Genomic DNA, 27,718 nt, shown 5'->3' with positions numbered 1-27,718 from the left:
GCCTAGTATCTTAGACTTAGTGCGTTCTCATTTAGTCCTGTTAGGGAGGTGGAAAAACAGGCTTGGAGAGATTAGGTAACTTACCCAAGGTTTACACAGCCAGAAAGTAAGGGTCCAGACGAGAACCCAGTTCCCAACTCCAAGCCTCCTCTTCATTCTACTTCTCCAAAACTGCTGTGCAAAAAACTTTGGGGCAAGGAGAAAGAGAACTTTTAAAAATGAATAGAGAAGGCCAACAGGTGGAGAAAAGAGGGGGTTGTCAGCTTTTTAGGGCAGGTTTCCTAAATATATTTTTTTCTCTAAATCTGCCTGGATGGAAGATACAGAAAATAAAAATGTTTACTTGCAACACATTTGGTTTTATTAAATTGAATGGTTTGTAACGTAAGGTAGGGAAGACACCAAGTTGGTGCTTTTTCAGAACCTCTCAATGTTTTGTTGGCTTGTCTTCATCATCTTAAGGTTATCCACAATAACTAACTACTGATGGGCCCACGGATAGTGCTGAATGGTCCATGCTCTGGTGGTGTTCACAGTCTAGTGAGGAAGATAAACACAGCATTACAATACAAGGTGTTCAAAACATCTAGCAACATCGTTTCTTTAAAAATAAACTTTTTATTTTGGAATAGTTTCAGATTCACAGAAAAGTAGCAAAGGTAGTACAGAGAACTGTCTTATACTCCTTATCCAGTTTCAGTTTCTCTTAATGCCATCATCTTACATCACAGTAGCATATTTATCAAAAATTAAGAAACCAACATTGGTACATTACTTTGAACAAAACCCCAGACTTTATTTGGATTTCACCATTTTTTTAAAAAAGTTCTTTTCCTGTTTTGCAGTCCAGTCCAGGGTCCTCTGCTGCATATTGGTTGTCCTTAGCTCCTCAGTCTCTTCCGATCTGTGGCAGTATTTTGGTCTTTTCTAGTTTTTCTGAAAGCATCAAATTTGAAAAAAAAAATATGTTATACGGTACATGCATATAATATTACTATATATAGCAGATTGAACCACCTTGATTACCTTTGCTGGGGTATATTAAAGGAATAGGTTTATTTGGTGAAAATCAGACATAAAACACCTGAGGCAATGCATCACAGATTATTGTGTAAGGATTGCAGGAAATGCCGCATTAACACACTGTGTTATTGTAATTTCTGCATAGGACATTGAACTACGCAATACCAAGGAGAAGTAAACATTGAACATATCTGTGTTAACCCATTCGCATTGCTAGAAAGGAATCCCTGAGTATGGGCAATTTACAAAGAAAAAAGGTTTATTGGCTCACTGTTCTGCAGGCTGTACAAGCATGGCATCCACATCTGTTTGGCTTCTGGTGAGAGACTAAGGAAGCTTACAATCGTGGTTGAAGGTGAAGGGGGAGCAGATGCATCACCTAGTGAGAGAAGCAGCAAGACAGACAGGGGAGGTTCTGCACTTCTGAACAACCAGCTATGGTGTGAACTACCAAAGGGAGAATCCACTCATTACCATGGAGAGGGCACCAAGCCATTCATGAGGGATACGCCCCCATGACCCAAACACCTCCCACCAGACTCCACTTCCAACATTGGGGATTATATTTCAACCCAAGAACTAGAGGGGACAAGCACTCAAACTATATTAATATCATGCATTATAATGTAATGCCACCAAATCATTGCTATGGGTAATTGCCTATGTTACTGAGCTTTATTGCTACCCTGTATGACGTAGTTTTACCGTCTGTAGTTTTACAGACATTAAAATATTTTAAAGTGTGTTTTCACTTATACATGAGTGCTAAATGATGAGAACACATGGACACATGACAGGCAGAACAACACACACTGGGGCCTGTTGGAGGGTGGGAGGTGGGAAGAGGGAGAGGATCAGGAAGAACAGCTAGTTGATGCTGGGCTTCATACCTGGGTGATGGGATGATCTGTGCAGCAAACCACCATGGCACATGTTTACTTATGTAACAAAACTGCACATCCTGCACATGTGCCTCTGAACTTAAAATAAAAGTTGGAAATAAAAAAATTAAAAATTAAAAAATAAATGACAAGTGCCTGACCAAAAAGTTCATTCTATTATTTCCCTTGTGTTAATAATAATTATTATTACATTACTGTGCTATTCATTAACATAATACACTACATTGAGAATAAAGGGGAGAAAACAAAGGATAAAAAACATTTTAAAGCTTTGATAATTAAAAGCAAAGGATACTGTTACATAACTAGAAATACAGACCAATTAACAGAATAGAATATCCATAAGTAAAAACAAATAAATAAAGCCTTTGGATTTAAAAACCTGTTTCTCAGAAAAGCTGTCACTTCCTTTGTCCTCCAAAAAAGGACCTGAAAAGTCCCAATCCAAACTTTGGAAAACTATAGTTATGAGATGCTATAAATGTTCAAAGCAGTCAGAAGCAGAAGGATGAATGTGTCTTCTGACTGAATGTGTCATCTTAAATTGGTTGGAGAAAAGGTGAACAATTCAGTAAACTGTTGTGACAACTAGGTAGCCATCTGAAAAAAAATAAAGTAGATTCATACTTCACACTGTACCTCACGATAAATCAGAGAGGAATCAATTATTTAAATGTAGAAAATAATAACAAAGAGCACTCGAAGGAAACATGGAAGAATTCTTTTCTAACCCGAGTTTCAGGGAAAGCCTTCCTAACCATGATTCAAGATTCAAATGCCATAAAAGATGGCCTAGAATTCGATAAAAGACCAGCAGCCCAATAGAAAAATAGGCAAGCCTCATGAGTAGACAAAAGGCAGAAAAGGAAAATATAAATGGCCCCCAAAGAGGCTCATCCTCATAATGAGAAAAATGCAGAGAGCAGCCCAAGATGGCTGACTTTGAGGATTGAGTGTTGGATGAGGAGAAGGTGTGCATAGCTGCTAAATTCATCACTCATGCTCCCCTATGGGAATTTAATGAGTATTCAATGATGTTTAATACTTAATAATGACACTCTTCTCAGCGAAGGGGCAGCACAAGCATGTGCCCAGCATAACAAGGATCAGTTCACGTCTGTGAAGACAGAGAAGGATATGAAGAACAGGTCTTTTTTTTTTTTTTTTTTTTTTTTTTTTTCTGAGACGGAGTCTTGCTCTGGAGTTGCCCAGGCTGGAGTGCAGTGACCGGATCTCAGCTCACTGCAAGCTCCGCCTCCCGGGTTCTCGCCATTCTCCTGCCTCAGCCTCCGGAGTAGCTGGGACTACAGGCGCCCGCCACCTCGCCCGGCTAGTTTTTTAAATATTTTTTAGTAGAGACGAGGTTTCGCCGTGTTAGCCAGGATGGTCTCGATCTCCTGACCTCGTGATCCACCCGTCTTGGCCTCCCAAAGTGCTGGGATTACAGGCTGGAGCCACCGCGCCCGGCCCAGAACAGGTCTTAATTGCAGAGCACTCTGACCTAGGTAATAGCAGATTTCTAGATCCAAGAAACAAAATTTCCTTTAAATTTGATCACGTATGGAAAAAAGCAAGTGAGCCCCAGCCACAGGAAGTAGATGGAGGTCTGAAGTCTTGGAGAGAATCCAGTGACCCTGCTTTAAGAGCCTACGTGAAAGATCATTATTCCAGCGTCTTCTGTACTGTTTATGCTAAAACTATAGATGGGCAACAGACTATTCCTGCATGCATTGAAAGCCACCAGTTTCAGCCTTAAAACTTCTGAAGTGGTCATTGGAGTGGAAGTTCATCATCACACCTCCTACAGCCCAGGTGGCTGGAGTGCTTAAGATTCACTATTATGAATATGGCAATGTTCAGTTGGTTAGTCATAAAGATGTACAGGATTCACTAACTGTTTCGAATGAAGTCCAAACTGCCAAGGAGTTTATTAAAATCACAGGGAATGCAGAAAGTGACTATCAGACAGCAATTAGTGAAAACGCTCAAACAATGTCAGATACCACATTCTAGGCCTTGCACTGGCAGCTTCCAGTTACCCGGAGGAAAATTGACTGGAACAAGATACTCAGCTACCAGATTGGCAAAGAAATGCAGAATGCTTAAAGACTGAATGTAGGATTCTTCAGTATGAGGAAAGACAAGGATTCAACGTGTCGTCATATGATAAATAAGTGATTTATAAACAAGAGTGATATTTTGCTAAGGCTTTCAAATTTTTCTAGCTTCATAGAATACTGTAGAATCTATAGCATGGTCTTGATTCTTTTATGCTCTCTGCCTTGTAATTTTCTGTTATCACTAGATCTACATGTAAATGTTTTGGTTGTTGTTAATTCTGCTACACTTAATGTTGGAGACAGAGATCTACTTTAGAGTCATTTTACTGTTTAAAGTTTTCCTGGGCCAGGAAACCCTGTTACTGATTTACATAAGGTATTATGTTCATTACTTTCTACCCCTATCCTTCCAAGCACTTCTGGTAATTCAGTGGTTTTTACTGATCCACTAACAGCTAAAGTGGCTATGCTACGAACTATAGCTAAATAAAAGACACATTCATCCTTCTCCTTCTGACTGCTTTGAACATTTATAGCATCTCATAACTATAGTTTTCCAAAGTTTGGATTGGGACTTTTCAGGTCCTTTTTTGGAGGACAAAGGAAGTGACAGCTTTTCTGAGAAACAGGTTTTTAAATCCAAAGGCTTTAACCACATTCCCTGCACATGAACGTGTTTGCTTTTTTTTTTTCCCTTCCCTCATTGTCTCCTTCCCATCCAATACCACTGAAGTTATAGACATCTGCATTTTTAGCAGAGTTTTATCCATTTGTTTTTAAAAACTTGAAAAATGCAGATGTTGAAGAAATAATAAGTATCCTACCCTTTTATACTTTGTGGCAGGATTGTGCTATAAGCAAATGAATCAAGCAACTATGTAAATCATGAACAAAAACTAAAAATGAACCAAAGTAAAAAGGATAACTTCCAGGTAGCATCTTTCTATTCTAACCTGTCATTTAAGGGAATAGTGGTGATTCTAAACAGGATGTAAAACTTACTCCCTATTACTGTTCCTCTGTCCTGCCTGCCAAGAACTCAAGTATAACTGTGGTATAGCAGCTCTTTCCAGGTATATTGGTTATACACAGGTTTGTGTGTGATCTCAGAATACACAGCTGACATAGATATGATATGATATTATAATTGGAAATGACGGGTTCATTTACATTGTTCACACTTCTATGAGCAGGCCTTAAGGAAAGAACAGTTTTTTAAAGAACCAGGCCGGGCGCGGTGGCTCACGCCTGTAATCCCAGCACTTTGGGAGGCTGAGGCGGGCGGATCACGAGATCAGGAGATCGAGACCATCCTGGCTAACACGGTGAAACCCCGTTTCTACTAAAAATGCAAAAAATTAGCTGGGCGTGGTGGCGGGCGCCTGTAGTCCCAGCTACTTCGGAGGCTGAGGCAGGAGAATGGCGTGAACCCGGGAGGCGGAGCTTGCGGTGAGCCGAGATCACGCCACTGCACTCCAGCCTGGGCGACTGAGTGAGACTCCGTCTCAAAAAAAAAAAAAAAAAAAAAAAAGAACCAGGTAGTGTCTTCCTACCTATCTCCAAATACATGTCAAAAAAGAAGGGTGTTTGTGCTTTGACTTTGTTTTTGCTCAGTAACACAGTCAAGCAACAGTTTGTTTCCAAGTGGCCCATTGAGCTGTGTAGGCATTTTTGTTTATTTCAAATAAAGTGCATTGGTATCATTTGTTATTCATGCTATCCATCCATACCACGCTATCTTCTGTATCAGGTAGTCTAACAAAAATGTACCCATTTTGTTCAAAAAAAAAAAGAAGCAAAATACAATTACTAAGATTGGCAACCACCCCAAAAATTAATAACTCATTTTATTAGCAAGGCTGTGGAAAAGTAAACACTCTCATACATTCCTAATGGGTAGTATAAACTCCAATAAAGGGCAATATGGCATTATCTATCAAAACTAAGAATAAAGACTATACTTTCAGGGATCATTTCTTCAGTTCATTACTAGAATAGTTTCTCTGAATGTGTAAGGCGTCAGAAACCACAAGGAGGAGGCACAGCATTCTCTAGTGAGTGGGAAGCCAGCTGTTGGTGTTGCTTCGCTGAAACTGCCATTTGCCATTGATAATTGTTCTTCTCTTCCATCAGGAGACTAAGAGGTAGAAAACGCAGTCTGAATGGTATTTAAAAAATTACAAATATAGCATTTCCATTGAACCAGCAATTCGATTTTTGAGTGTTTGCCAATATATCTGAACACATATAAAATATATACAGTGTTCTTAATTTCAGTTTTTTTATAACAGCAAAAGACTGGAAATTATGCAAGTATCTCTCAACAGGATACTGGTTAGATAACTTAAGAATCATTCATACAGTGAAATACTATGACATATAAAAGAATGAGGAAACTGTATTTGTACCAATATGAAAAGATCTCCAAGATGTACTGCTAAGAGTAAAAAAATCAAGGTGCCAAACACAGTATAATACACTATGTAAGAAAGGAGGTAAAATAAGAGTATATATGCTACGTAAAGAACCCTGAGACCGGGCGGGCATGGTGGCTCTCGCCTGTAATCCCAACACTTTGGGAGGCCAAGGCGGGTGGATCACGAGGTCAGGAGATCGAGAACATCCTGGCCAACACGGTGAAACCCCGTCTCTACTAAAAATACCAAAAAACAAAAAAACAAAAAAAAATGTGCGTGGTGGCATGTGCCTGTAGTCCCATCTACTCAGGAGGCTGAGGCAGAAGAATTGCTTGAACCCGAGAGGCAGAGGTTGCAGTGAGCCGAGATCGTGCCACTGCACTCCAGCCTGGCTAACAGTGAGACTCTGTCTCAAAAAAAAAAAAAAGAACCCTGAAAAAAATTGCATTTACAGGGATTAACTGATTGGGGGAAGGTAGAGTGAACTGGAAAGATAGGAGAGGAATAGGAGCAAGACTTTTCACTCTATAACTTTCATTGTTGTTTCCGTTTTTGAATCATATCAATGTATTACTTATTCAAGAAAAGGTGAGCTAAAAGATGAAACGAACATTTTAGGCAATGAAAACTAGCTGAAGAAAGAGGGTTGTTCAATGAGTCCATAAAGTATGCAACAAACCTTGTCATGTTTCAAAGAATAGAAACACTGAATTATGTTACATGTATTAAAACATTTTACAGTTAAGTGTACATATTAAAAACAAGCGCAACCACCAAAACAACAGCAATGCAAACTGTAGTTTCTAAGCCAGTGTAGGGAACAAAAGGGAATATAGAAAGCATTATCAATCCTACAGAAGGAAGGAAAGGAAAAAGAAAGTTTAAAAAAATGGTAAAAAAGAAAATACGAAGCGAGATGGTAGAAAAAGCTCTCCAAATACGGCAATCATAATACATTTAAACATATGGAATCCATCAACTAAAAGACAATTATCAGAATAGATATGCACATGGCTATTTGTTGAAGCCTTATTTATAACAGCAATAGACTGGAAACAACTCAAATGTTCTCTTAATAGAGGTCTGGTATGTCCACAAAATGAGGTACTGTGCAGTTTTGAAAAGGAACAAAGAATATCTCTACGTTCTCTGAGGGAGTGATGCCCAAGATGTGTTGCTTGTTTTAAAGAAAGCAGGGTGGATAAAAGTGTGTATAATATCATACCAGCTACGTAAGGGAAGAGAAATAAATAAATAAATGTGTGTGTGTGTATATATAATCCTATGTCTTCCTTTATATATATTTTTGTTTAAAAATACAATATATATTTGAATTTAAAAGGGAAAGATAAGCCACGATAAAAAGAAAAGTGATTACCTATGGGGGTGGGAACAAATAGCATAAAGAAGCAGGGTGAAAAGCTAGTCTTCTTTGAGTATACCTCCTTCTGTAGAGTTGACTTTGGAACCATGTAAGTATATTACACAATTTTAACATACCTTTTTAGAAAAGCAATTCTAAAACAATAGTTAGGAAGGATAAATACGATCTAGTATTTGATAGCACAACAGAGTGACTATAGTTAATAATTTAATCGTACATTTTAAAATAACTAAAAGAATATAATTGGATTACTTGTAACATAAAAGATAAATGCTGGAGGTGATGTATACCCCATTGATACTGATATGATTATTATACTTTGTATGCCTGTATCACAATATCTCATATATCCCATAAATATATACACCTACTATGTAACCACAAAAATTAAAAATAAAATATTTTAAGTCAAAAGCAAAATGAAACAAATGAACCTGTGTATCCAGAAGCTAACATAATCACACATAAAGTAACTTTAAAACACAACAACATTGATGTATATTCTAACAGGATACATCTTAAGGTAGGGACAAAAATATCTGCAAAAGAATCTTAAACTCTTTGTAGTAATCATATTTTTGGTGGCATAGCTGGTATTGTTACTCTGAAACTGTTATCTGTATATGGTAGGAAAACACAGATGAGTGAGATGATAACACAGATTGTTTGCTGTTGTCTTGAGAACTAGGATTTTATTTGTGGGAGAAAGACGATGCAGATTGTTGAGGTGAAGTAAAACTTCTTTAGCCTTGAATCTTGATTGGAAAGATCATAATGACCAGAGCCCAGATTTTTTCTCCAAAAACCATTTCACAATAAAAGGAACCAGGGATCCTAGGAGAAATGCTGACGTCTAGTCTGGGGGCAGGAAATGGACAAGTAGAGCCTCCAATATCTTGGAGTCTCAGAAAGCAAGGAGGCTATCACAGACCAATAGGGTTCTGTCAAAAGGACACAGTAGCCAGGGTGTAGAGGCTCCCACTGGCCAAAGTCCTGCTGGACAATTTGAGCATCAATAAGGAGATTAACTAACGGATTGAAATACATCAAATGTTTAAACTTATATGCTTATGATAATACTGGGAAAAAATTGGTCACGTTTGAAAGATGATAGGGAACCAGCTCATTATTTTGGAAACCAATAAATAAAGGGAAAGAGTCAAGCATTTATCCTGCCTATCTTATGCAAACTGTACTGGTAGGTTCCAAATAGCAGATGAAGGGAAGTTTTCTTTATTTAAAAAAAGTCAGCTAATAAATGAATATAGAATGATAGGATATCACTGTTCTGCAACTCTTAATGAATTAAGGGACAACCAGATATTATGTGTCTCCTGATGGGAGAACTCCATATACCCTATGAGCAGTCTAGCCAAGGTAACTGAGCCTGAATCTGATAAAGCCTCTAACGTAAAGCACCAATTTGTAGGAAATACAGAAGACAGAGAATATGTTAAATGGTTACCAATAGGAACGAAATCCGCAAAGCTCAACTGGGGAAACCCTACAAGAGAAAAAACTTGATTTATTCATCACATTCCTAGGAAAAAAAGGAAAAATAAGAAGGGACCCCTAAGGCTCAAAAGACTTAGAGACTTAAGAAGCATGTGAATCAAATGTGATGCATGGACCTTATTGGTTCTTGATTCTGACAAACTAAACCTCTCTCTCTCTCTCTCTCTCTCTCTCTCTCTCACACACACACACACACACACACACACACACACATACACAAGCATTTATGAAACATTGGGAAATTTGAACAAAGAAAGGATATTTGATAATATTAAGAAATTGTATTTTAGGTGTAATCATGGGTGCATGGTTATATTTAATAAAGCTTTCTTAATTTTGTAGGTACATAATATTTATGGTTGTAAGAATATACAATCTGGGATTTGCTTCAGAATAATATGGGAAAGGAGAGGGTGAGAAGGTATGGATGACGTAAACAAAATTAGACAAGAGCTGACAATTGTTGAAGCAAGGTGGTAAGGTTCACTGTATTGTACATTCTATTTTTGTAATGAAATCTTTTTAAAATTTTTCCATTTAATAGGTAGGTCACAAAGGAATACAAAAATAAGGATATAGTTGATCAATAATATTAAGAGCTGGTCTGGGAAAAGACTAATAAAATAGACAAATTTCTTGGCATGTCCATGAAATACATCAAGAATACAAAAGGGGACATGATTCAGATTTAGAAGCGACTTAAGAACTACATGCAAAACCTCACACAACTTTATACTGACAAATTTTGACCTCCAGAGAATACTTTGCAATATCTGGAGGCATTTTCGTTGTCACAAATGGCAGGGGGCAGGGGAGGGTGGTGGGGCAGGGTGCTACTGACATCTAGTTGGTAGAGGTCAAGGATGTTGCTAAACATTCTAGAATGCACAGGACGGCCTCCCACAACCAAGAATTAGCCAGCCCAAAACGTCCATAATTCTGAGATTGAGAAACCCTGAGCCAACTTAAATTGGCATGCTTCTAGGAAAATATTATCAAAACTGACCCAAGAAGTTGAAAATCTTGATAATAACCTCGACTCTCTATTGCATTATTCTCTGCCATAACCAGAGAAGAAATTGAAATGATTTTCAAAAATCTACCTGTTCTCAAAAAGGCAGCAAGTGAGTAAGTTCTACCAGATAAGTTTCACCAAGACTGCAAGTAACACATAATTTTCATTTCATCTGAACAGTTCCAAAGAAAAAGATGGGAAACTATCAAAGCCATTTTACAATCAGGCATAATCTTGATACTGAAATGAAACAAGGACTGGTAAAAATAGAAGGCTATAGGCTGACATAATTTAAAAACAAAGGTTTGAAAATTATAAATAAAATATTACAAAATTGCATCTAGTGTGTATTAAATCTAGTGTGTTTATCGTGATCAGGTGTGGTTTAGCTCAGGAATAAAAATAAGGAAACATATCGATGTAATTCACACATTAGCCAAGTAAAGGAATAAAACCGTAGTTTTTTCCATGCATGCAGAAAAAGAATCCAATACAATTCAACATTCTTTCAAAATAATATTAATAGTAAAGTTTTAGGAAGCCAAGGAGAAAAAGAAACTATTTTAATGTGATAATGGTGTCTTCTGGAAACCTACTGCAGACCTATTTAATTGTGAAATATTACACCTAGTCCCATCAAAGTCAGGAGCAAGAAGTGATAACCACTATCCCCACTACAAGGGTCATTAAGATTTAAAAGACAAGGCCGGGCGCGGTGGCTCAAGCCTGTAATCCCAGCACTTTGGGAGGCCGAGGCGGGCGGATCACAAGGTCAGGAGATCGAGACCACAGTGAAACCCCGTCTCTACTAAAAATACAAAAAATTAGCCGGGCGCTCAGTGGGGGAGCTTTTTGAGCCAGGATGAGCCAGGAAAAGGAATTGCACAAGATAATGTCATCTCTTAAGGCAAGGACCGGCCATTTTCACTTCTTTTGTGGTGAAATGTCATCAGTTAAGGCGGGGCAGGGCATTTGCACTTCTTTTGTGATTCTTCAGTTACTTCAGGCCATCTGGGCATATACGTGCAAGTCACAGGGGATGCGATGGCTTGGCTTGGACTCAGAGGCCTGACAAATTTCTTGGAGAAAAATATAAAGTTTACCGAAAGAAATGAAACAAGCTCCGAATAAATAAATGTACATTTTTTTGTAGACAGGAAAGCAAAACACTGTCAATATGTCCATTCTCCCCAAACAAATCTACAAATTCAATGCAATCACAATAAAAATCAGAATTTTCGACTGGGCATGGTGGCTTTACACCTGTAATCTCAGCACTTTGAAAGTCCTAGAAGGGAGATCACTTGAGGCCAGGAGTTCAAGACCTGCCTGCACAATATACACCCCACCTCTACAAGAAAATGAAAAAATTAATGGAGCATGGTGTCATGCACCTGTAGTCCTAGATACTTGAGAGGCTGAGGCAGGAGGATTGCTTGAGCCCAAGAGTTCAAGGCTGCAGTGAGCTATAATTGTGCCACTGCACTCCAGCCTAGGTGACAGAGTGAGACCCGGACTCACCCAAAAGTAATTTCCTTAGAACCTGACCCGATGATTCTAAAATTCCAAAGTTGTACAATATTGGTGAAGGAATAGAAAAATAGATTGATGAAACAGACTCATGAGTATGCTCAAAGCAGCATTTCAAATCAAGGGAAAAGAATTAGTCAGTAAATGGTGTTAGCATAACTGGCTAACCATTTAGGAAAATATTAAGCTAAATTTCTGTCTAGACCCATTTAGAAAAATACAGAGGAATTAAAAGTTACAGATAAAAAGCACAACAATAAAAATATGAGATAAATGATCATTTACTCATGATCTTGGGGCAAGAAGATTTTTATTTACTTATTTATTTAGAGAGAGAGAATCTCACTCTATCACCCAGGCTGGAGTGCAGTGGTATGATCTTGGTTCACTGCAACCTCTGCCTCCCGGGTTCAAGTGATTCTTGTCCCTCAGTCTCCAGAGTAGCTGGGATTACAAATGTGCACCACCGTGCCTGGCTAATTTTTGTACTTTAGTAGAGACAGGGTTGACTTTATTCATTTCTGAGGGCTGCTGCAACACATTACCACAAACTGGGTGGCTTACAACAGAAAACTATTCTCTTACAGTCTGGAGGCCAGAAGTCCTAAATCAAGGTGTCAGCAGGATTGGTTCCTTCTGAAAGCACTGAGGGTCAATCCATTCCATGCCTTTTTCCTAGCTTCTGGTGGCTGCTGGCAGTCCTGGGTGTTCTTTGGCTAGTAAATACATCGCTCCCATTTCTGCCTGAGTCTTCTCATCACTACCTTCTTCTTGTGTGTCATATCCTCTTCCTATAAGGATGCTCATCATTAGATTTAGGGACCGGTTGGAAAATCTGACTGGATCTCATCTCCAGATCCTTAACTACAGCTGCAAAGACTCTTTTTCCATATAATATCACATTCACAGGTTCTAGGTGGACATATCCTTTGTGGGGGTGGAGGGCACTGTTCAACTCACTCCAAAGGCCTTTTAATTTAAGACAAAAGGGAAAAGATTCATAAATTTGACTTCATTCAAAATAAAAGCTATATGAAAACAAGACATCATAAATAATGTTAATAGACAAATCACTTACAGGAAAACATGTGTGATATCTCTTTTACATTTATTTTAGAGAAAAGGTTAAAGTCCAGAATATATAAGTTGTGAAACTAGGCCTCATAAAACTTAGAAACTAGGCCTCATATAGAAAAAAAATTAACACCAGGTGGCTCTGGATAGGGTCCCACCCTGCCTCGATAAGGACCCACCCTGATAGGGTCCCACCCTGCCAATTCCGGGAAACAACCTCATGGGGTCCCACCCTGCCAATTCCGGGGGTCCCACCCTGCCTCGAAGTTCCCGGAATCAAAAACTCCAGGAAAAACCCTCATAAGGTCCTGCTCTAACCAATTAGCATAAGACACCTTGCTCAGGCCATAGCTAGACCCAATCATTTTGCGCCTTAAGCTTTGTTTGAATTTCGCGCCATAAGCTGTGTTTGAACTTGTGTTTGCCTATATAAACAGCCTGTAACAAGCAGTCGGGGTCCCAGGGCCAACTTAGAGCTTGGGACCCTAGCGCTCTAGTAATAAATAACTCTCTGCTGTGAATCTCGTGTCGGTGATCCTTCGCGGCGACCCCTGCCCAGGAGGGAATCGACAGTTCGGTTCCAACATTTGGTGCGTTGGCCGGGAAGTGGGGTCGTCCGAGGACCCCCGACCCATCCGGCGGAGACCCATCTGGCCCGTGCCACGGACTGCTGACTGAACGGACCCACCAGGTACTTTCGTTTTGTTCTGTCTGTCTTGCCGGCTAACTCTGAACTCTGGGGAGTACTCCTTCTGAATTAAGTGGGGAAGGGGGACAGACGTGTCCGGCACCTTCCCACTTACGCCCCAGGGGACGCCCTGGCGGTAGTCTGGGAGAAGGCTGACGACTCAGTCAGCCTCCTCAAATCTGTAGGCAGGCCGCCCCTGCTGTCTGAATATTTTGTGATCTTGTGGCGCCACTCTCTGGCCGCGCGGCTTCTCCTTACTTGTCTGGTCTTTATTTTTGTTACTTTCGTTTTGTCCTTGTTATACGTGGACGAAATGGGACAGACGTTGACGACTCCTTTGTCTCTAACCCTGACTCACTTCTCTCACGTCCGGGCTCGAGCCCACCACCTCTCTGTAGAAGTCCGTAAGGGACGATGGAAAACATTCTGCTCGTCCGAATGGCCAACCCTCCATGGGGAGTGGCCCCGGGACGGAACATTTAACCTCTCAATTATCTTGCAGGTTAAAGCAAAAGTGATGGATCCTGGGCCACTCGGACACCAGGACCAGGTGGCCTACATAATTATTTGGGAGGATCTGGTCCGAAATCCTCCCTCTTGGGTGAAACCCTTCCTCCATTCCCCTTCCCCATCCCAATCTACCCTCCTTGCCTTAGAAGCCCCAAAGAATCGGAATCCGGACCCGCCTAAGCCAGTCCTCCCAGATGAACCCCAGAGGGATCTCCTCCTTCTTGACCCCCTGCCTCCTCCACCTCAGAACCCCCTTCTGGGACCTCCACCTTATGCTTCACCCTTGCCCCCTGTCTTGTCCCCAGCTCTTTCCTCTACCGCCTCGGCCCCTACCCTTTCTCCAACTTCTCCCTCGGCCCCTACCCTTTCTCCAACTTCTCCCTCGGCCCCTCCCTCCACCCCGTCTCCTTCTCCAGCCCCGCCCAAGCTCACCCCTCGGACACTGCCGCCAACACCTCCACGTCTCCGCTTGCGGCGGACTGAGGACCCAGATGGCCCTTCCACTTGGCAATCCTCCCTTTTTCCCTCTGTACTGTCAATCGCACGGTCCAGTACTGGCCCTTCTCTGCCTCTGACCTCTACAACTGGAAAACCCATAACCCTTCCTTTTCCCAAGACCCCCAGGCCCTAACCTCATTGATAGAATCCATTCTCCTCACTCACCAGCCCACTTGGGATGATTGCCAGCAACTCTTGCAGGTCCTCCTAACCACTGAAGAAAGGCAGCGAGTCCTCCTGGAGGCCCGGAAAAATGTGCCAGGACCAGGAGGCCTCCCAACCCAACTTCCCAATGAAATAGACGAGGGATTTCCCCTCACCTGCCCAGACTGGGACTATGAAACGGCACCAGGTAGGGAGAGTCTCTGAATCTATCGCCAGGCTCTGTTGGCGGGTCTCAAAGGGGCAGGAAAGCGCCCCACAAATTTGGCCAAGGTAAGGACCATAACTCAGGAAAGGGACGAAAGCCCAGCAGCCTTCATGGAAAGGCTTCTGGAAGGGTTCCGAATGTATACCCCATTCGATCCAGAGGCCCTAGAACATAAGGCTACCGTAGCTATGGCATTCATAGACCAAGCTGCATTAGATATCAAAGGAAAACTCCAAAGGCTAGATGGAATCCAAACCTATGGATTACAGGAATTGGTTAGGGAGGCAGAAAAAGTGTATAATAAGAGAGAAACCCCTGAGGAAAAGGAAGCCAGGTTAGCGAAGGAACAGATGGAGCGAGAGGATTGTAGGGACCGAGTGAGGGATAAGCATTTAACAAAAATCCTGGCGGCAGTTGTGAGAGAGAAAGGACCAGGGAGAGAGGGAGAGAAGCGGAGGCGGCCAAAAGTGGAAAAAGACCAGTGTGCCTACTGCAAAGAACGGGGACATTGGATCAAAGATTGCTCCAAGCGTCCTAAAGACCAAAAGAAACCTCCTGCTGTCCTCACCCTAGGTGAAGATAGCGAATAGGGGTGTCAAGGCTCTGGAGCCCCCCCCGAGCCCCGGCTAACTCTCTCTGTAGGGGGGCATCCCACCACCTTCTTGGTGGACACAGGGGCCCAACATTCAGTTTTGACAAAGGCAGACGGGCCCCTGTCTTCCCGCACATCCTGGGTCCAGGGGGCAACAGGGGGAAAATTGCACAAGTGGACTAACCACCGGACAGTTAATCTTGGACAAGGAATGGTGACACATTCCTTCTTGGTGGTACCTGAATGCCCCTACCCCCTCCTAGGGCGAGATCTTCTGACCAAGCTCGGAGCCCTAATCCACTTCTCCGAGACTGGGGCCCAAGTATTAGATCGGGACGGTCAGCCCATCCAAATTTTAACTGTGTCTCTGCAAGATGAGCATCGGCTTTTCGACGCTCCAGTCATCACTAGCCTCCCCGATGTTTGGTTGCAAAACTTTCCCCAAGCTTGGGCGGAAACGGGAGGACTCGGACTAGCTAAGTATCAAGCCCCAATCATAATTGATTTAAAGCCCACGGCGGTGCCCGTGTCTATCAAGCAATATCCCATGAGCCGAGAGGCTCATATAGGAATTCGGCAGCACATTAACAAATTTCTAGAACTCGGAGTGTTGCGACCTTGTCGCTCGCCCTGGAACACTCCTCTTCTGCCAGTAAAAAAGCCTGGTACTCAGGATTACAGGCCTGTCCAAGACTTGAGAGAAATTAACAAAAGAACCATGGACATCCATCCCACGGTCCCCAATCCTTACAACTTACTCAGCACCTTAAAACCAGGCTATAACTGGTATACAGTATTAGATTTAAAAGATGCTTTCTTCTGTTTACCTCTGGCCCCCCAAAGCCAAGAACTCTTTGCCTTTGAGTGGAAGGATCCTGAGAAAGGAATTTCGGGCCAACTGACCTGGACCCGGCTTCCCCAAGGATTCAAGAACTCTCCCACTCTCTTCGATGAGGCTCTTCATCGAGACCTGACCGACTTCCGGACCCAAAATCCAGAAGTGACTCTACTCCAGTATGTGGATGACCTCCTCTTGGCTGCTCCTACAAGAGAAATCTGTATACAAGGTACCAGGAATCTACTCCAGGCACTGGGTGAAAAAGATACCGGGCATCCGCCAAGAAGGCACAGCTCTGTCAGACCAAGGTAACATATCTGGGGTATATCCTGAGTGAAGGGAAAAGGTGGCTCACCCCTGGGCGCATAGAGACAGTGGCTCGCCTTCCACCACCACGAAATCCCAGGGAGGTACATGAATTCTTGGGAACTGCTGGGTTCTGTCGCTTGTGGATACCCAGTTTTGCTGAACTGGCCGCCCCCCTTTATGCACTCACCAAGGAAAGCACCCCTTTCACCTGGCAGACAGAGCATCAATTGGCTTTTGAGGCACTAAAACAAGCACTCTTGTCTGCCCCGGCCCTTGGGTTACCGGACACCTCAAAGCCCTTTACCCTCTTCCTGGACGAGAGGCAAGGGATTGCCAAAGGGGTCTTGACCCAAAAATTAGGGCCTTGGAACAGACCGGTAGCATACCTGTCTAAAAAGCTGGACCCTGTGGCGGCCGGCTGGCCCCCGTGTCTTCGTATCATGGCAGCCACCGCTATGCTGGTCAAGGACTCTGCTAAGTTAACCCTTGGGCAGCCACTGACTGTTATTACCCCACATGCTCTAGAGGCCATAGTGCGGCAGCCCCCGGACCGGTGGATAACCAACGCACGCCTAACCCACTACCAGGCCCTCCTACTGGACACGGACCACGTCCAGTTTGGCCCTCTGGTCACCCTAAACCCTGCTACGCTGCTGCCGGTACCAGAAGACCAACCAAGCCCACACGATTGTCGGCAAGTACTGGCTGAGACCCATGGAACACGGGAAGACCTTAAAGACCAAGAACTCCCAGACGCGGATCACACCTGGTACACAGACGGCAGCAGTTACCTTGACTCAGGTACCCGGAGGGTGGGAGCGGCGGTAGTAGATGGCCACAACACCATTTGGGCACAATCACTACCTCCTGGCACGTCTGCACAGAAAGCTGAGTTAATAGCACTAACCAAGGCCCTAGAGCTGTCCAAGGGAAAGAAAGCTAACATTTATACTGATAGCCGGTATGCCTTTGCAACGGCTCATACTCATGGAAGTATCTATGAAAGAAGAGGTCTCCTAACCTCAGAAGGAAAGGAAATCAAGAACAAAGTTGAAATAATTGCCTTATTAAAAGCCCTTTTTCTTCCTCAAGAAGTGGCTATAATTCACTGCCCCGGGCATCAGAAAGGACAGGATCCAGTCGCAGTAGGAAACAGACAGGCTGACCAAGTAGCCAGGCAAGCCGCCATGGCGGAAGTACTGACCCTAGCCACAGAACCTGACGAAACCAGCCACATAACTATTGAACATACTTATACCCCAGAAGACCAGGAAGAAGCAAAAGCCATAGGGGCTATAGAAAACAAAGACACTAAAAACTGGGAAAAAGGAGGAAAAATAGTCCTTCCCCAAAAGGAGGCCCTGGCAATGATCCAGCAAATGCATGCCTGGACACACTTGAGTAATCGAAAGCTAAAATTACTGATTGAAAAAACTGACTTTCTTTTTTTTTTTTTTTTTTTTTTTGAGACGGAGTCTTGCTCTGTGCCCCAGGCTGGAGTGCAGTGGCGCGATCTCGGCTCGCTGCAAGCTCTGCCTCCCGGGTTCACGCCATTCTCCTGCCTCAGCCTCCTGAGTAGCTGGGACTACAGGCGCCCGCCACCTCGCCCGGCTAATTTTCTTGTATATTTAGTAGAGACGGGGTTTCACCGTGTTAGCCAGGATGGTCTCGATCTCCTGACCTCGTGATCCGCCCGTCTCGGCCTCTCAAAGTGCTGGGATTACAGGCTTGAGCCACCGCGCCCGGCCAGAAAAAACTGACTTTCTAATCCCAAAGGCAAGTACCCTCGTAGAACAAGTGACATCTGCCTGTAAGGTCTGTCAGCAGGTAAACGCTGGGGCTACCCGAGTGCCAGAAGGGAAACGAACTTGTGGTAACCGCCCAGGAGTCTATTGGGAAATAGACTTCACTGAAGTAAAACCTCACTATGCTGGATATAAGTACTTACTGGTGTTTGTAGATACCTTTTCAGGATGGGTAGAAGCCTACCCCACCCGGCAAGAAATGGCACACATAGTAGCCAAGAAAATTTTGGAAGAAATCTTTCCTAGATTCGGACTTCCCAAGGTAATTGGGTCAGATAACGGGCCAGCCTTCGTTTCTCAGGTAAGTCAGGGGCTCGCCAGAATATTGGGGATTAATTGGAAATTACATTGTGCCTATAGACCCCAGAGCTCAGGACAGGTAGAAAGAATGAATAGAACAATAAAAGAGACCCTTACTAAATTGACCTTAGAGACTGGTTTAAAAGATTGGAGACGCCTCCTATCCTTAGCTCTGTTAAGGGCCCGAAATACGCCTAACCGTTTTGGGCTCACTCCATATGAAATCCTCTATGGAGGACCTCCCCCTTTGTCAACCTTGCTGAATTCCTTCTCCTCCTCCGATCCTAAGACTGACCTACAGGCCCGGCTAAAAGGACTCCAAGCAGTACAGGCCCAAATCTGGGCCCCCTTGGCAGAACTGTACCAACCAGGACATCCACAGACCAGTCACCCCTTCCAGGTGGGGGACTCTGTCTACGTTAGACAGCATCGCACTCAAGGACTAGAGCCTCGGTGGAAAGGACCCTACATTGTTCTCCTGACCACGCCCACAGCCATAAAGGTTGATGGAATCTCCACTTGGATCCATGCATCCCACGCCAAGGCTGCTCCAGAGACGCCCGGACCAACTCCACCTAAGACATGGAGACTCCGACGCTCCGAGGACCCGCTCAAGATAAGACTCTCTCGTATCTAGCCCCTTGTTTATTACTAGCCCTCCTTCCCTGCGTCGCTGACAGTAATAACCCCCACCGGCCATATAACCTGACCTGGAAGGTAATTGATTTTAGTACTCATGAGGTCTTAGATAAAACCTCAAAAATTGCTCCTATGGGGACTTGGTTCCCTGACCTCTATTTCAACCTAGACAAAATAGCAAAGATAGATGACATGGAAAGGGGAGAATGGAGAAAACAGGCTAGAAGGGTGTCCGTAAGCCGGAACGGGTTCTATGCCTGTCCCGGATTCAGGACAGGAGAAATGAGAAAAACTTGTGGAGAAATAGATGCCCTGTTTTGCGCTAGTTGGTCCTGTATAACTACTAATGATGGAGAATGGAAATGGGCCATGAAACCCTGGTACATAACCATGTCCTTTGTCCAGCGCTGCACCAGAACCCGATATTCAAAAACTTGCAATCTGGTCCGCATCAAGTTTGAAGATGCAGCAAAATCTGATAACCGTTGGATATCCGGGTTAATATGGGGCCTATATTTATACCAAAAGCCACTGTATGGAATCCCTATCCAAATCAAATTAATAGTCAACCCTATCACAGCCCCTGTCGCAGTAGGACCAAACCAAGTTTTATCAGAAACAAGGAAGCCCCTGGTTCCTGCACCAAGAGAACCCCAACCAAGAGCTCCTAAAAGCACTTCCCCGCCTCTAATCTCCACCTCCTCTAAATATACACCCTCAGCCCAAAACGTCACCCGTGGGCCCCTTGACCTGGGAATAGGTGACAGGCTCCTAAATCTCATAAAGGGCTCCTATTTCACTTTAAACCAGACAAAGCCAGAATTTACCTCCTCTTGCTGGCTATGTCTGGCAACAGGCCCCCCTTACTATGAAGGCATTGCCTCCACTAATAATTTCACTAACTCCGCCAATCCTACTGGATGCGCATGGGAACAACAAAGAAAACTAACCCTGGCTGAAGTTTCTGGGTCGGGAACCTGCATAGGCCAAGTGCCCCCTAGTCATCAGCATCTTTGTAATGTAACCTTGACAGTACCCAGCTCCAATCACTATTTGGTCCCCTCCGAGACGGACTGGTGGGCTTGCAACACTGGGCTCACCCCCTGTGTATCCACAGCCGTTTTTAGCAGTGGCACCCACTATTGCGTGTTGGTACAAGTTGTTCCCCGAGTATACTATCACTCTGGAGACTCCTTTGATCTCCGGTATGAGCAAAAAACTCATACTAGACCAAAGAGAGAACCTATCTCCCTCACCCTCGCCGTCATGTTAGGAATTGGGGTAGCGGCTGGAGTTGGGACCGGGACAGCAGCCCTAGTGCATGGTAACCATCATCTGCAACAACTTAGAGTAGCCATAGATGAAGACCTTAGAGCCATAGAACAATCCATCACAAAACTTGAAGAGTCCTTGACTTCTCTGTCTGAAGTTGTATTACAAAACCGACGAGGACTAGAAATTGTCTTTCTGAAAGAGGGCGGGCTCTGTGCAGCCCTGAAAGAGCAATGTTGTTTTTATGCAGATCATTCAGGAGTAGTTAAAGATTCTATGGCAAAACTAAGAGAAAGATTAGACAAGAGAAAAAAAGAGAGAGAATCTCAGCAGAATTGGTTTGAAAATTGGTACAACCAATCCCCTTGGCTTAGCACCCTAATCTCCACCATCTTAGGACCCCTCATCCTGCTCACGCTCATCCTGACTTTCGGGCCATGCATACTCAACCGCTTACTCACCCTTATTAAAAATAGATTAAACATAGTACATGCTATGGTTCTAACCCAACAATACCAGACCCTCAGGACTGAAGAAGAGGCTCAAGATTGAGCCTCTGACACAAAAAGAGGAGGGAATGAAACTAGGCCTCATAAAACTTAGAAACTAGGCCTCATATAGAAAAAAATTAACACCAGGTGGCTCTGGATAGGGTCCCACCCTGCCTCGATAAGGACCCACCCTGATAGGGTCCCACCCTGCCAATTCCGGGAAACAACCTCATGGGGTCCCACCCTGCCAATTCCGGGGGTCCCACCCTGCCTCGAAGTTCCCGGAATCAAAAACTCCAGGAAAAAAACCTCATAAGGTCCTGCTGTAACCAATTAGCATAAGACACCTTGCTCAGGCCATAGCTAGACCCAATCATTTTGCGCCTTAAGCTTTGTTTGAATTTCGCGCCATAAGCTGTGTTTGAACTTGTGTTTGCCTATATAAACAGCCTGTAACAAGCAGTCGGGGTCCCAGGGCCAACTTAGAGCTTGGGACCCTAGCGCGCTAGTAATAAATAACTCTCTGCTGTGAATCTCGTGTCGGTGATCCTTCGCGGCGACCCCTGCCCAGGAGGGAATCGACAGTTCGGTTCCAACAAAGACACTTACAAGGGGACACTCCTATAACAGTGGAAAGTCTCGATGTCCCAATATGTGGGGAAAAGAAAGAGAGATCAGACTGTTATTGTGTCTATGTAGAAAGAAGTAGACATAAGAGACTCCATTTTATTCTGTACTCAGAAATTCTTCTGCCTTGAGATGCTGTTAATCTGTAACCCTAGCCCCAACCCTGTGCTGGCAGAGACGTGTGCTGTGTTGACTCAAGGTTTAATGGATTTAGGGCTATGCAGGATGTGCTTTGTTAAAAAAGTGCTTGGAGGCAGTATGCTTGTTAAAAGTCATCTCCATTCTCTAATCTCAAGTACCCAGGAACACAATATACTGCGGAAGGCTGCAGAGACCTCTGCCTAGGAAAGCCAGGTATTGACCAAGGTTTCTCCCCTTGTGATAGCCTGAGATATGGCTTCCTGGGAAGGGAAAGACCTGACAGTTCCCCAGCCTGACACCCATAAAGGGTCTGTGCTGAGGAGGATTAGTGAAAGAGGAAGGCCTCTTTGCAGATGAAATAAGAGGAAGGCATCTGTCTCCTGCTTGTCCCTGGGCAATGGAATGTCTCTGTGTAAAACCCGATTGTATGTTCTATTTACTGAGATAGGAGAAAACCGCCTTAGGGCTGGAGATGAGACATGCTAGGGGCAATACTGCTCTTTATTGCACTGAGATGTTTGTATAGGTGCACATCAAGGCACAGCACCTTTCCTTAAACTTATTTATGACACAGAGATCTTTGTTCACATGTTTTCCTGCTGACCCTCTCCCCACTATTACCCTATTGTCTTGCCGCATCCCCCTCTCTGAGATGGTAGAGATAATAATCAATAAATACTGAGGGAACTCACCAGATCAGTGCCGGAGAGGGTCCTCCTTATACTGAGCCCCGGTCCCCTGGGCCCACTTTTCTTTCTCTATACTTTGTCTCTGTGTCTCTTTCTTTTCTCAGTCTCTAGTCCCACCTGACGAGAAATGCCCACAGGTGTGGAGGGGCAGGCCACCCCTTCACCAATACCCATAACAATACACATTTTCAAGATATAGTTATGCATTGACGTCTTCACACACTAAATGTCAAGGATAGTTTTCTTTAAATCAACAGAAGAATAAATTTTGTCATGCTGTCTGCTCACCCTCACATAGACACAGATTGGTTTAGTCTTTACATGGACAAGACCGCTACATAAGAAAAACCTAAAACAAAGACAGTGCGTTCATCTGCCTGCTTTCTGAGGACACCCTACTCTGTAACAGAGTAGTTTCTAGTAAACTTGCTTCCTTCACTGTGCTCTGTGACTCACCTTGAATTCCTGCACGAGATCTGAGAACTCCCTCCTGGAGTCTGCATTGAGACCCCTTTCTGGTAACAGGTTTTAACTGGAAGAAGAAATAAAATGAACTAAATAAATAAACATAAATTAAACTAAAACAAACATTAGAAGATGATCAATGACATTAGTATTCAAGAAAATAAAAATTAAAAGATGCCCTATATTTATATCAAAATTTAAAATGCACATTTCCAAACACCTCTATGCATTCACAAGAAGACATATATGTATGTTTACTGAAGTACTGTTTTCAAGAGTTCTAATGGAGAAACAAACTAAATGCTTACCAATAAAGGAATGCCTATATAAATCATGGTGTATGAGGTAACTATCTATGTAATAACAGGACTAGATCTTCATGGTAGAATTTTGAGTGAATAAAGCAATATGCAAAATGTAGGTACAGTATAATACAGTTCATATTACATGAATACACAGAAAACAACACTACATATTTTATATACAGTTCTACATATATATGTAAATCCATAGAAATCTGGAAGGATACAAACCAACCTAATAATGGTGGTTACCTTTGGGAACGGAGATAAAGGGGACTGTGACAGAGGGTGATAGACATAGGGAACTTTAGTCTAATCTTCAACATTTCAAAATTTTTCATTGAGAGTGCATTCATATGTTACCTGTATAATTTTTAAAAAATAATTCTTAAAGAGAGTGAATGGGAAATAATGAAAAGGAAATAGTGTATGGACTATTTTTTTTCAAGAAATTAAATAATAAAGGAATTATTTTTTATTATGATGAGAATAAGCAAACTGTAGAACATCTACTAGAAGGAAGATTAGTAGAGACATTAATGTAAAATGTAAAATGCTTATAATGTGAAGTTTTAAACTTTTTGAATTTTAAAAAATTGGTATGATGAAAAAATTTCAGTAATATAAGGGAGCAACAATAAAATTGTCTCAGGAACTTGGAAATACAATTTTATTTGAGAGTCACACTATAAAGTGATTGTATAATGAATCAGAGAAAAATCACCTTCACGAAACGTAATGCCTTCCACTGGCAAGTCTTGGCTATAAGTCATTTGATAATTTGACATGCTTAAGGAAAGAATGTGTCAGTAAGCCATGGAAGTGTAGAAAAGGAGAATCAGTGAGGCCAACATGGACACAGCAGACTTGTCAGTTTCTCCATCTTTCCAACGGGATTAGCAATAGTGCCTACTTCATACAGTTAGCGTACAAAGCAAACAGCACCTGGTATTTGGTGAGGCTGCTCATTATTAAAGGGAGGAAATGTGGTGGTCAGGCCAATATAAACGGTGTCATAGTTCTAGTTCTCATTATCAACTAGCATCTTGGTTTTCATACGTCAGGTCCCGTGAGGTAATCAGCACGAGTCAGCCTCCTGACTCCACTAGTTCTGGGACACTGAACAGATCCAGTTTCTGAGACTGCAAGACTGAAAGTCCAGCCTGGACCGAGGTTGAAAAAGCACCAAGGCAATGCCATCCAGCAAGACCTCTTGTTAGCCAGCCAGTAGTCTTTTGTAGTGACACCCTACCTTTGCCATACCTAATCTACTCAAACTTCCAAACAGCTTGAAGGGGAGTGGGGAAGGTCTATGCAGAAGAAATAAAAGAGCTGGAAAAATAAATTAAAATATTAACAGGTGTTTGTGTGAAGGAATTATGGGTGATTTAAATATTTTCTTTGTTTTACTTTTCTATACTTTCCATGTTTTATTTAGTGTGTATTACTTTAATATTTAATATAAATATATTTAAGATTTAACATAAATATAAATATTTAATGTTTCGTAAACATGTTTAAATGATGGTGAAGCGAAGAAAAAGAGAGGCTCTAGCTCGAAGGGGCCACAAGGGTAGAGAAACGACTTCTGAGGCTACAGCTGAGGGGAAGATGTCAGCGAGTTAGGGGCAGAGCAGGGATGATCCAGATGCTAGTCCAAGTTCGAGACCAGTCTGGTCAACATGGTGAAACCCCGTCTGTACTAAAAATACAAAAATTAGCGGGCGTGGAGGCAGGCGCCTGTAATCCCAGCTATTCGGGAGGCTGAGGCAGGAGAGAATCGCTTGAACCCGGGAGGCGGAGGTTGCAGTGAGTGGAGATCGCGTCACTGCACTCCAGCCTGCCCGACTGAGCGAGACTCCGTCTCAAAAAAATAAAAATAAAAAAAGATGCAAGTCCAAGATGCACTTGCTTTCCGTGGAAAGACTTTTTCTTCCACTGTGCACCTAGATTTTGAAGTGGCTTGTTATTTTCCAGTTATTGCATTTGCGTGGCGAATGACTGCAATGGAAAGCATATGCTTGAGAATTCTAAGTGTGTCACGATATCTAACTGTATCACTGACTGGTTGTTGAACCCGAAAGTCCCAGATTTGAGTTCTTAAGCATTCCCTCCTTCCTCATGATCATTACCAAATTACTAGTCACCTCTTAGGTGCCTGCCTCTATGCTAAATTGGGCGGAGGTTTTGGGGAGGAATTGAGGGAGCTTATGAGGAGAGAAATAAAAAGATAAACGAAAATGCAAAGTCACCGTGGCCTGGATGAGGTGGCTAAGGAAGGCTTAGAACTTGAGGTCAATCGGTCTAATTCTCTTATCCCGCGATTCAGTGAATAGGTGGTACTTAAGCAGAAACTTGAAAGGTTTGCAAGGTTTGAATAAGCAGAGAGCAAGAGGTGGGGGTAGAGGGAGGGGCCGGAGATGAACGGAGCAAAGGCACTGGGGTCCCGGCCGGGCCGCCCCAGTGGTTGCAGACTGATTCCACGAAGCCAGTAAGCAGCGTTATCTGCAAGCTGCTGCCGTTTTTTGAAACGGAGTTTCACTCTTGTCTCCCAGGCTGGAGTGCAGTGGCACAATCTCGGCTCACTGCAACCTCACCTCCCAGGTTCAAGCAATTATCCTACCTCAGTCTCCCGAGTAGCTGGGACTACAGGAGCACGCCACCACGCCCAGCTAATTTTTGTATTTGTATCGGGTGGGGGGAGGTTCTCCATGTTGGCCAGGCTGGTCTCGAACTCCTGACCTCAAGTGATCCGCCCGCCTCAGGCTCCCAAAGTGCTGAGATTACAGGAGTGAGCCACCGCACCCGGCCATTGCAAGCTGCTTTTATTATTTTATTTTTATTTATTTTTTTGAGACGGAGTCTTACTCGGTCGCCCGGGCTAGTGTGCATTGGCATGATCTCGGCTCACTGCAACCTCTGCCTCCTGGGTTCAAGAGATTCTCCCGCCTCAGCCTCCCGAGTAGCTGGGATTACAGGCGCGCGCTACCATGCCGGACTAATTTTGTATTTCTAGTACAGATGGGGTTTCGCCATGGTGGCCAGGCTGATCTCGAACTCCTGACCTCAGGTGATCCACCCGCCTCGGCCTCCCAAAGTGCTAGGATTACAGGAGTGAGCCACCGCGAGCGGCCTCCAAGCTTCTTATGCAGCCTTCCTTCTCCACTTTATTTTCAGCTGAATCTTTATTGCCTCAGCCTTGTGACCTACGTGCGCACGAGGGAGCCATCCAAAGCAGTTATAGGATCTCTTTCAGCTCGAGTCCTGCCAACGCCGCCTTCCGGGCCCGCCAGCTCCCAGCTGTTCCCCGCCTGGGGCACTGGCTTCCTCAGAGCGCACCATTGCCTCCTCCCTCCCAAGCCCGCAGACTCGCCAGTTACTAAGGAGTAAAGTACCCCAGGGAGTTCCTGTTTGATAGGTCTGGCTGGAAGTGAGGCGTGTAATCTGAGCTTTTAAAGTCAAAATCTAAAATACAATAAAGACCCAGAAATCCAAGTCTTTAGACCTGGAACACAAGCGTGTCTTTCAGTTTTGAAGTTTGCTTTAGGTTCCTGTATAAAACTAGTCCTGTAGAAGAAAGAAGAGCCTCCTCAACGTCCGGTGTGCACAGCAAGTGTGGAAAACTGAAATAGTCATCTGAGGTGTTTCGAAAATAAACCTCGGAAAGCACATTGCCTACGATGACACATTCTCGGCCCCGGGGCGGGCTAGCCCCCGGGTCGCAGCGCGCAGCTGCCAGAACCCGCCGCTCCCGCCCCGCCTACCGCTCGCGTCTCCCGCAAGGTGCAGGCGGCGCAGCGGTCGCTGACCTGTTGGCGGCGGCCGGGCCGGAGGCTGTGGGCCGTGGAGGTCTCCCGGGGTTGAGCGGAGGATGCAGGAGCCACGCGCGGAGGCCGGACGGGACTAAGGGGGCAGGAGTGGCTACTGGGGCGCTGCGGTGGGGCTCTAGACCGTGGGAGGCCGGTGCTAGTGCTGGCGCGTGGTGGGCCCCGGAGGCCGCTGGAGTCCGGAGAGCTACGCGGAACCCGCAGCGCCAGGCCTGAGCGGTGGGAGGGCTCTGCCGCGCCTGGCGTTCAGGCCTCCCACCACGAGGGTGGAGCAGCGTTGGATACTTGTTCCTTAGGGACCGAAGGCTCCGGTGGCACCCGGGCTGTTTCTCAGAGGACGATTAGTAACGTCTCGCCATGAGGAGCCGAAGTAACTCCGGGGTCCGGCTGGACGGCTACGCTCGGCTGGTGCAACAGACCATCCTGTGCCATCAG

General features: G+C 44.0%; 3 protein-coding genes, 1 non-coding gene and 1 pseudogene across 20 annotated transcripts in view; 4 read left to right on the top strand and 1 right to left on the bottom strand.

Moving 5' to 3' along the window:
- Positions 1-771: 771 nt before the first annotated feature.
- Positions 772-27,642, bottom strand: LOC144338522 (uncharacterized). Its single transcript, XM_077988410.1, has 5 exons — positions 27,633-27,642; positions 27,266-27,522; positions 23,146-23,221; positions 1,295-1,402; positions 772-936 (listed from the first exon to the last, which is right to left on the bottom strand). Exons 1-5 carry the CDS (start codon positions 27,640-27,642, stop codon positions 890-892), a joined length of 498 nt encoding a protein of 165 aa, XP_077844536.1. The 3' UTR covers positions 772-889.
- On the top strand, positions 2,858-4,149 carry LOC100427565 (F-actin-capping protein subunit alpha-1-like; annotated as a pseudogene).
- On the top strand, positions 5,937-6,152 carry LOC114675289 (small nucleolar RNA U3). The gene has a single exon (XR_003726362.2). It is a non-coding gene; the product is annotated as a small nucleolar RNA U3 (small nucleolar RNA).
- Positions 16,485-19,028, top strand: LOC144338785 (uncharacterized). The gene is made up of 3 exons (XM_077989492.1): positions 16,485-16,724; positions 17,251-17,686; positions 19,001-19,028. The coding sequence occupies exons 1-3, from the start codon at positions 16,595-16,597 to the stop codon at positions 19,026-19,028; spliced, it is 594 nt and encodes a 197-aa protein (XP_077845618.1). The 5' UTR covers positions 16,485-16,594.
- The window catches only part of PHKA1 (phosphorylase kinase regulatory subunit alpha 1), a 130,288-nt gene continuing 129,786 nt past the window's right edge, over positions 27,217-27,718 (top strand). For 16 of the 17 annotated variants that reach the window (XR_013412552.1, XR_013412553.1, XR_013412551.1 and 13 more), the window contains exon 1: positions 27,217-27,718. Coding sequence is in view for 11 of the 17 variants with exons in the window: in XM_077987607.1 (XP_077843733.1) it covers positions 27,641-27,718 (78 nt within the window). In the remaining 6 variants the exon portion in view is untranslated. 17 annotated transcript variants of the gene reach the window in all.

This window comes from Macaca mulatta, chromosome X (assembly GCF_049350105.2).
Source record: "Macaca mulatta isolate MMU2019108-1 chromosome X, T2T-MMU8v2.0, whole genome shotgun sequence".
Taxonomy (NCBI): Eukaryota; Metazoa; Chordata; class Mammalia; order Primates; family Cercopithecidae; genus Macaca; species Macaca mulatta.
Note: the sequence above shows the minus strand (reverse complement) of the source record. Positions and strands in the feature narration are given on the sequence as shown.

Bases quoted from the DNA above. Each gene is read 5' to 3' on its own strand.
- LOC144338785 (XM_077989492.1), top strand. From the start codon at position 16,595: ATGTGGATGACCTCCTCTTGGCTGCTCCTACAAGAGAAATCTGTATAC. The intron at 16,725-17,250 runs GTAACATATCTG...CACATGCTCTAG, and splicing joins CACAGCTCTGTCAGACCAAG to AGGCCATAGTGCGGCAGCCC. The intron at 17,687-19,000 runs GTATGCCTTTGC...TCCTATCCTTAG, and splicing joins AACATTTATACTGATAGCCG to CTCTGTTAAGGGCCCGAAAT.
- LOC144338522 (XM_077988410.1), bottom strand. The intron at 23,222-27,265 runs GTCAGCGACCGC...TTCTTCTTCCAG, and splicing joins GGCCCGGCCGCCGCCAACAG to TTAAAACCTGTTACCAGAAA. The intron at 1,403-23,145 runs GTGAGTCACAGA...TTCTCTCACTAG, and splicing joins ATCTCGTGCAGGAATTCAAG to GTGATGCATCTGCTCCCCCT.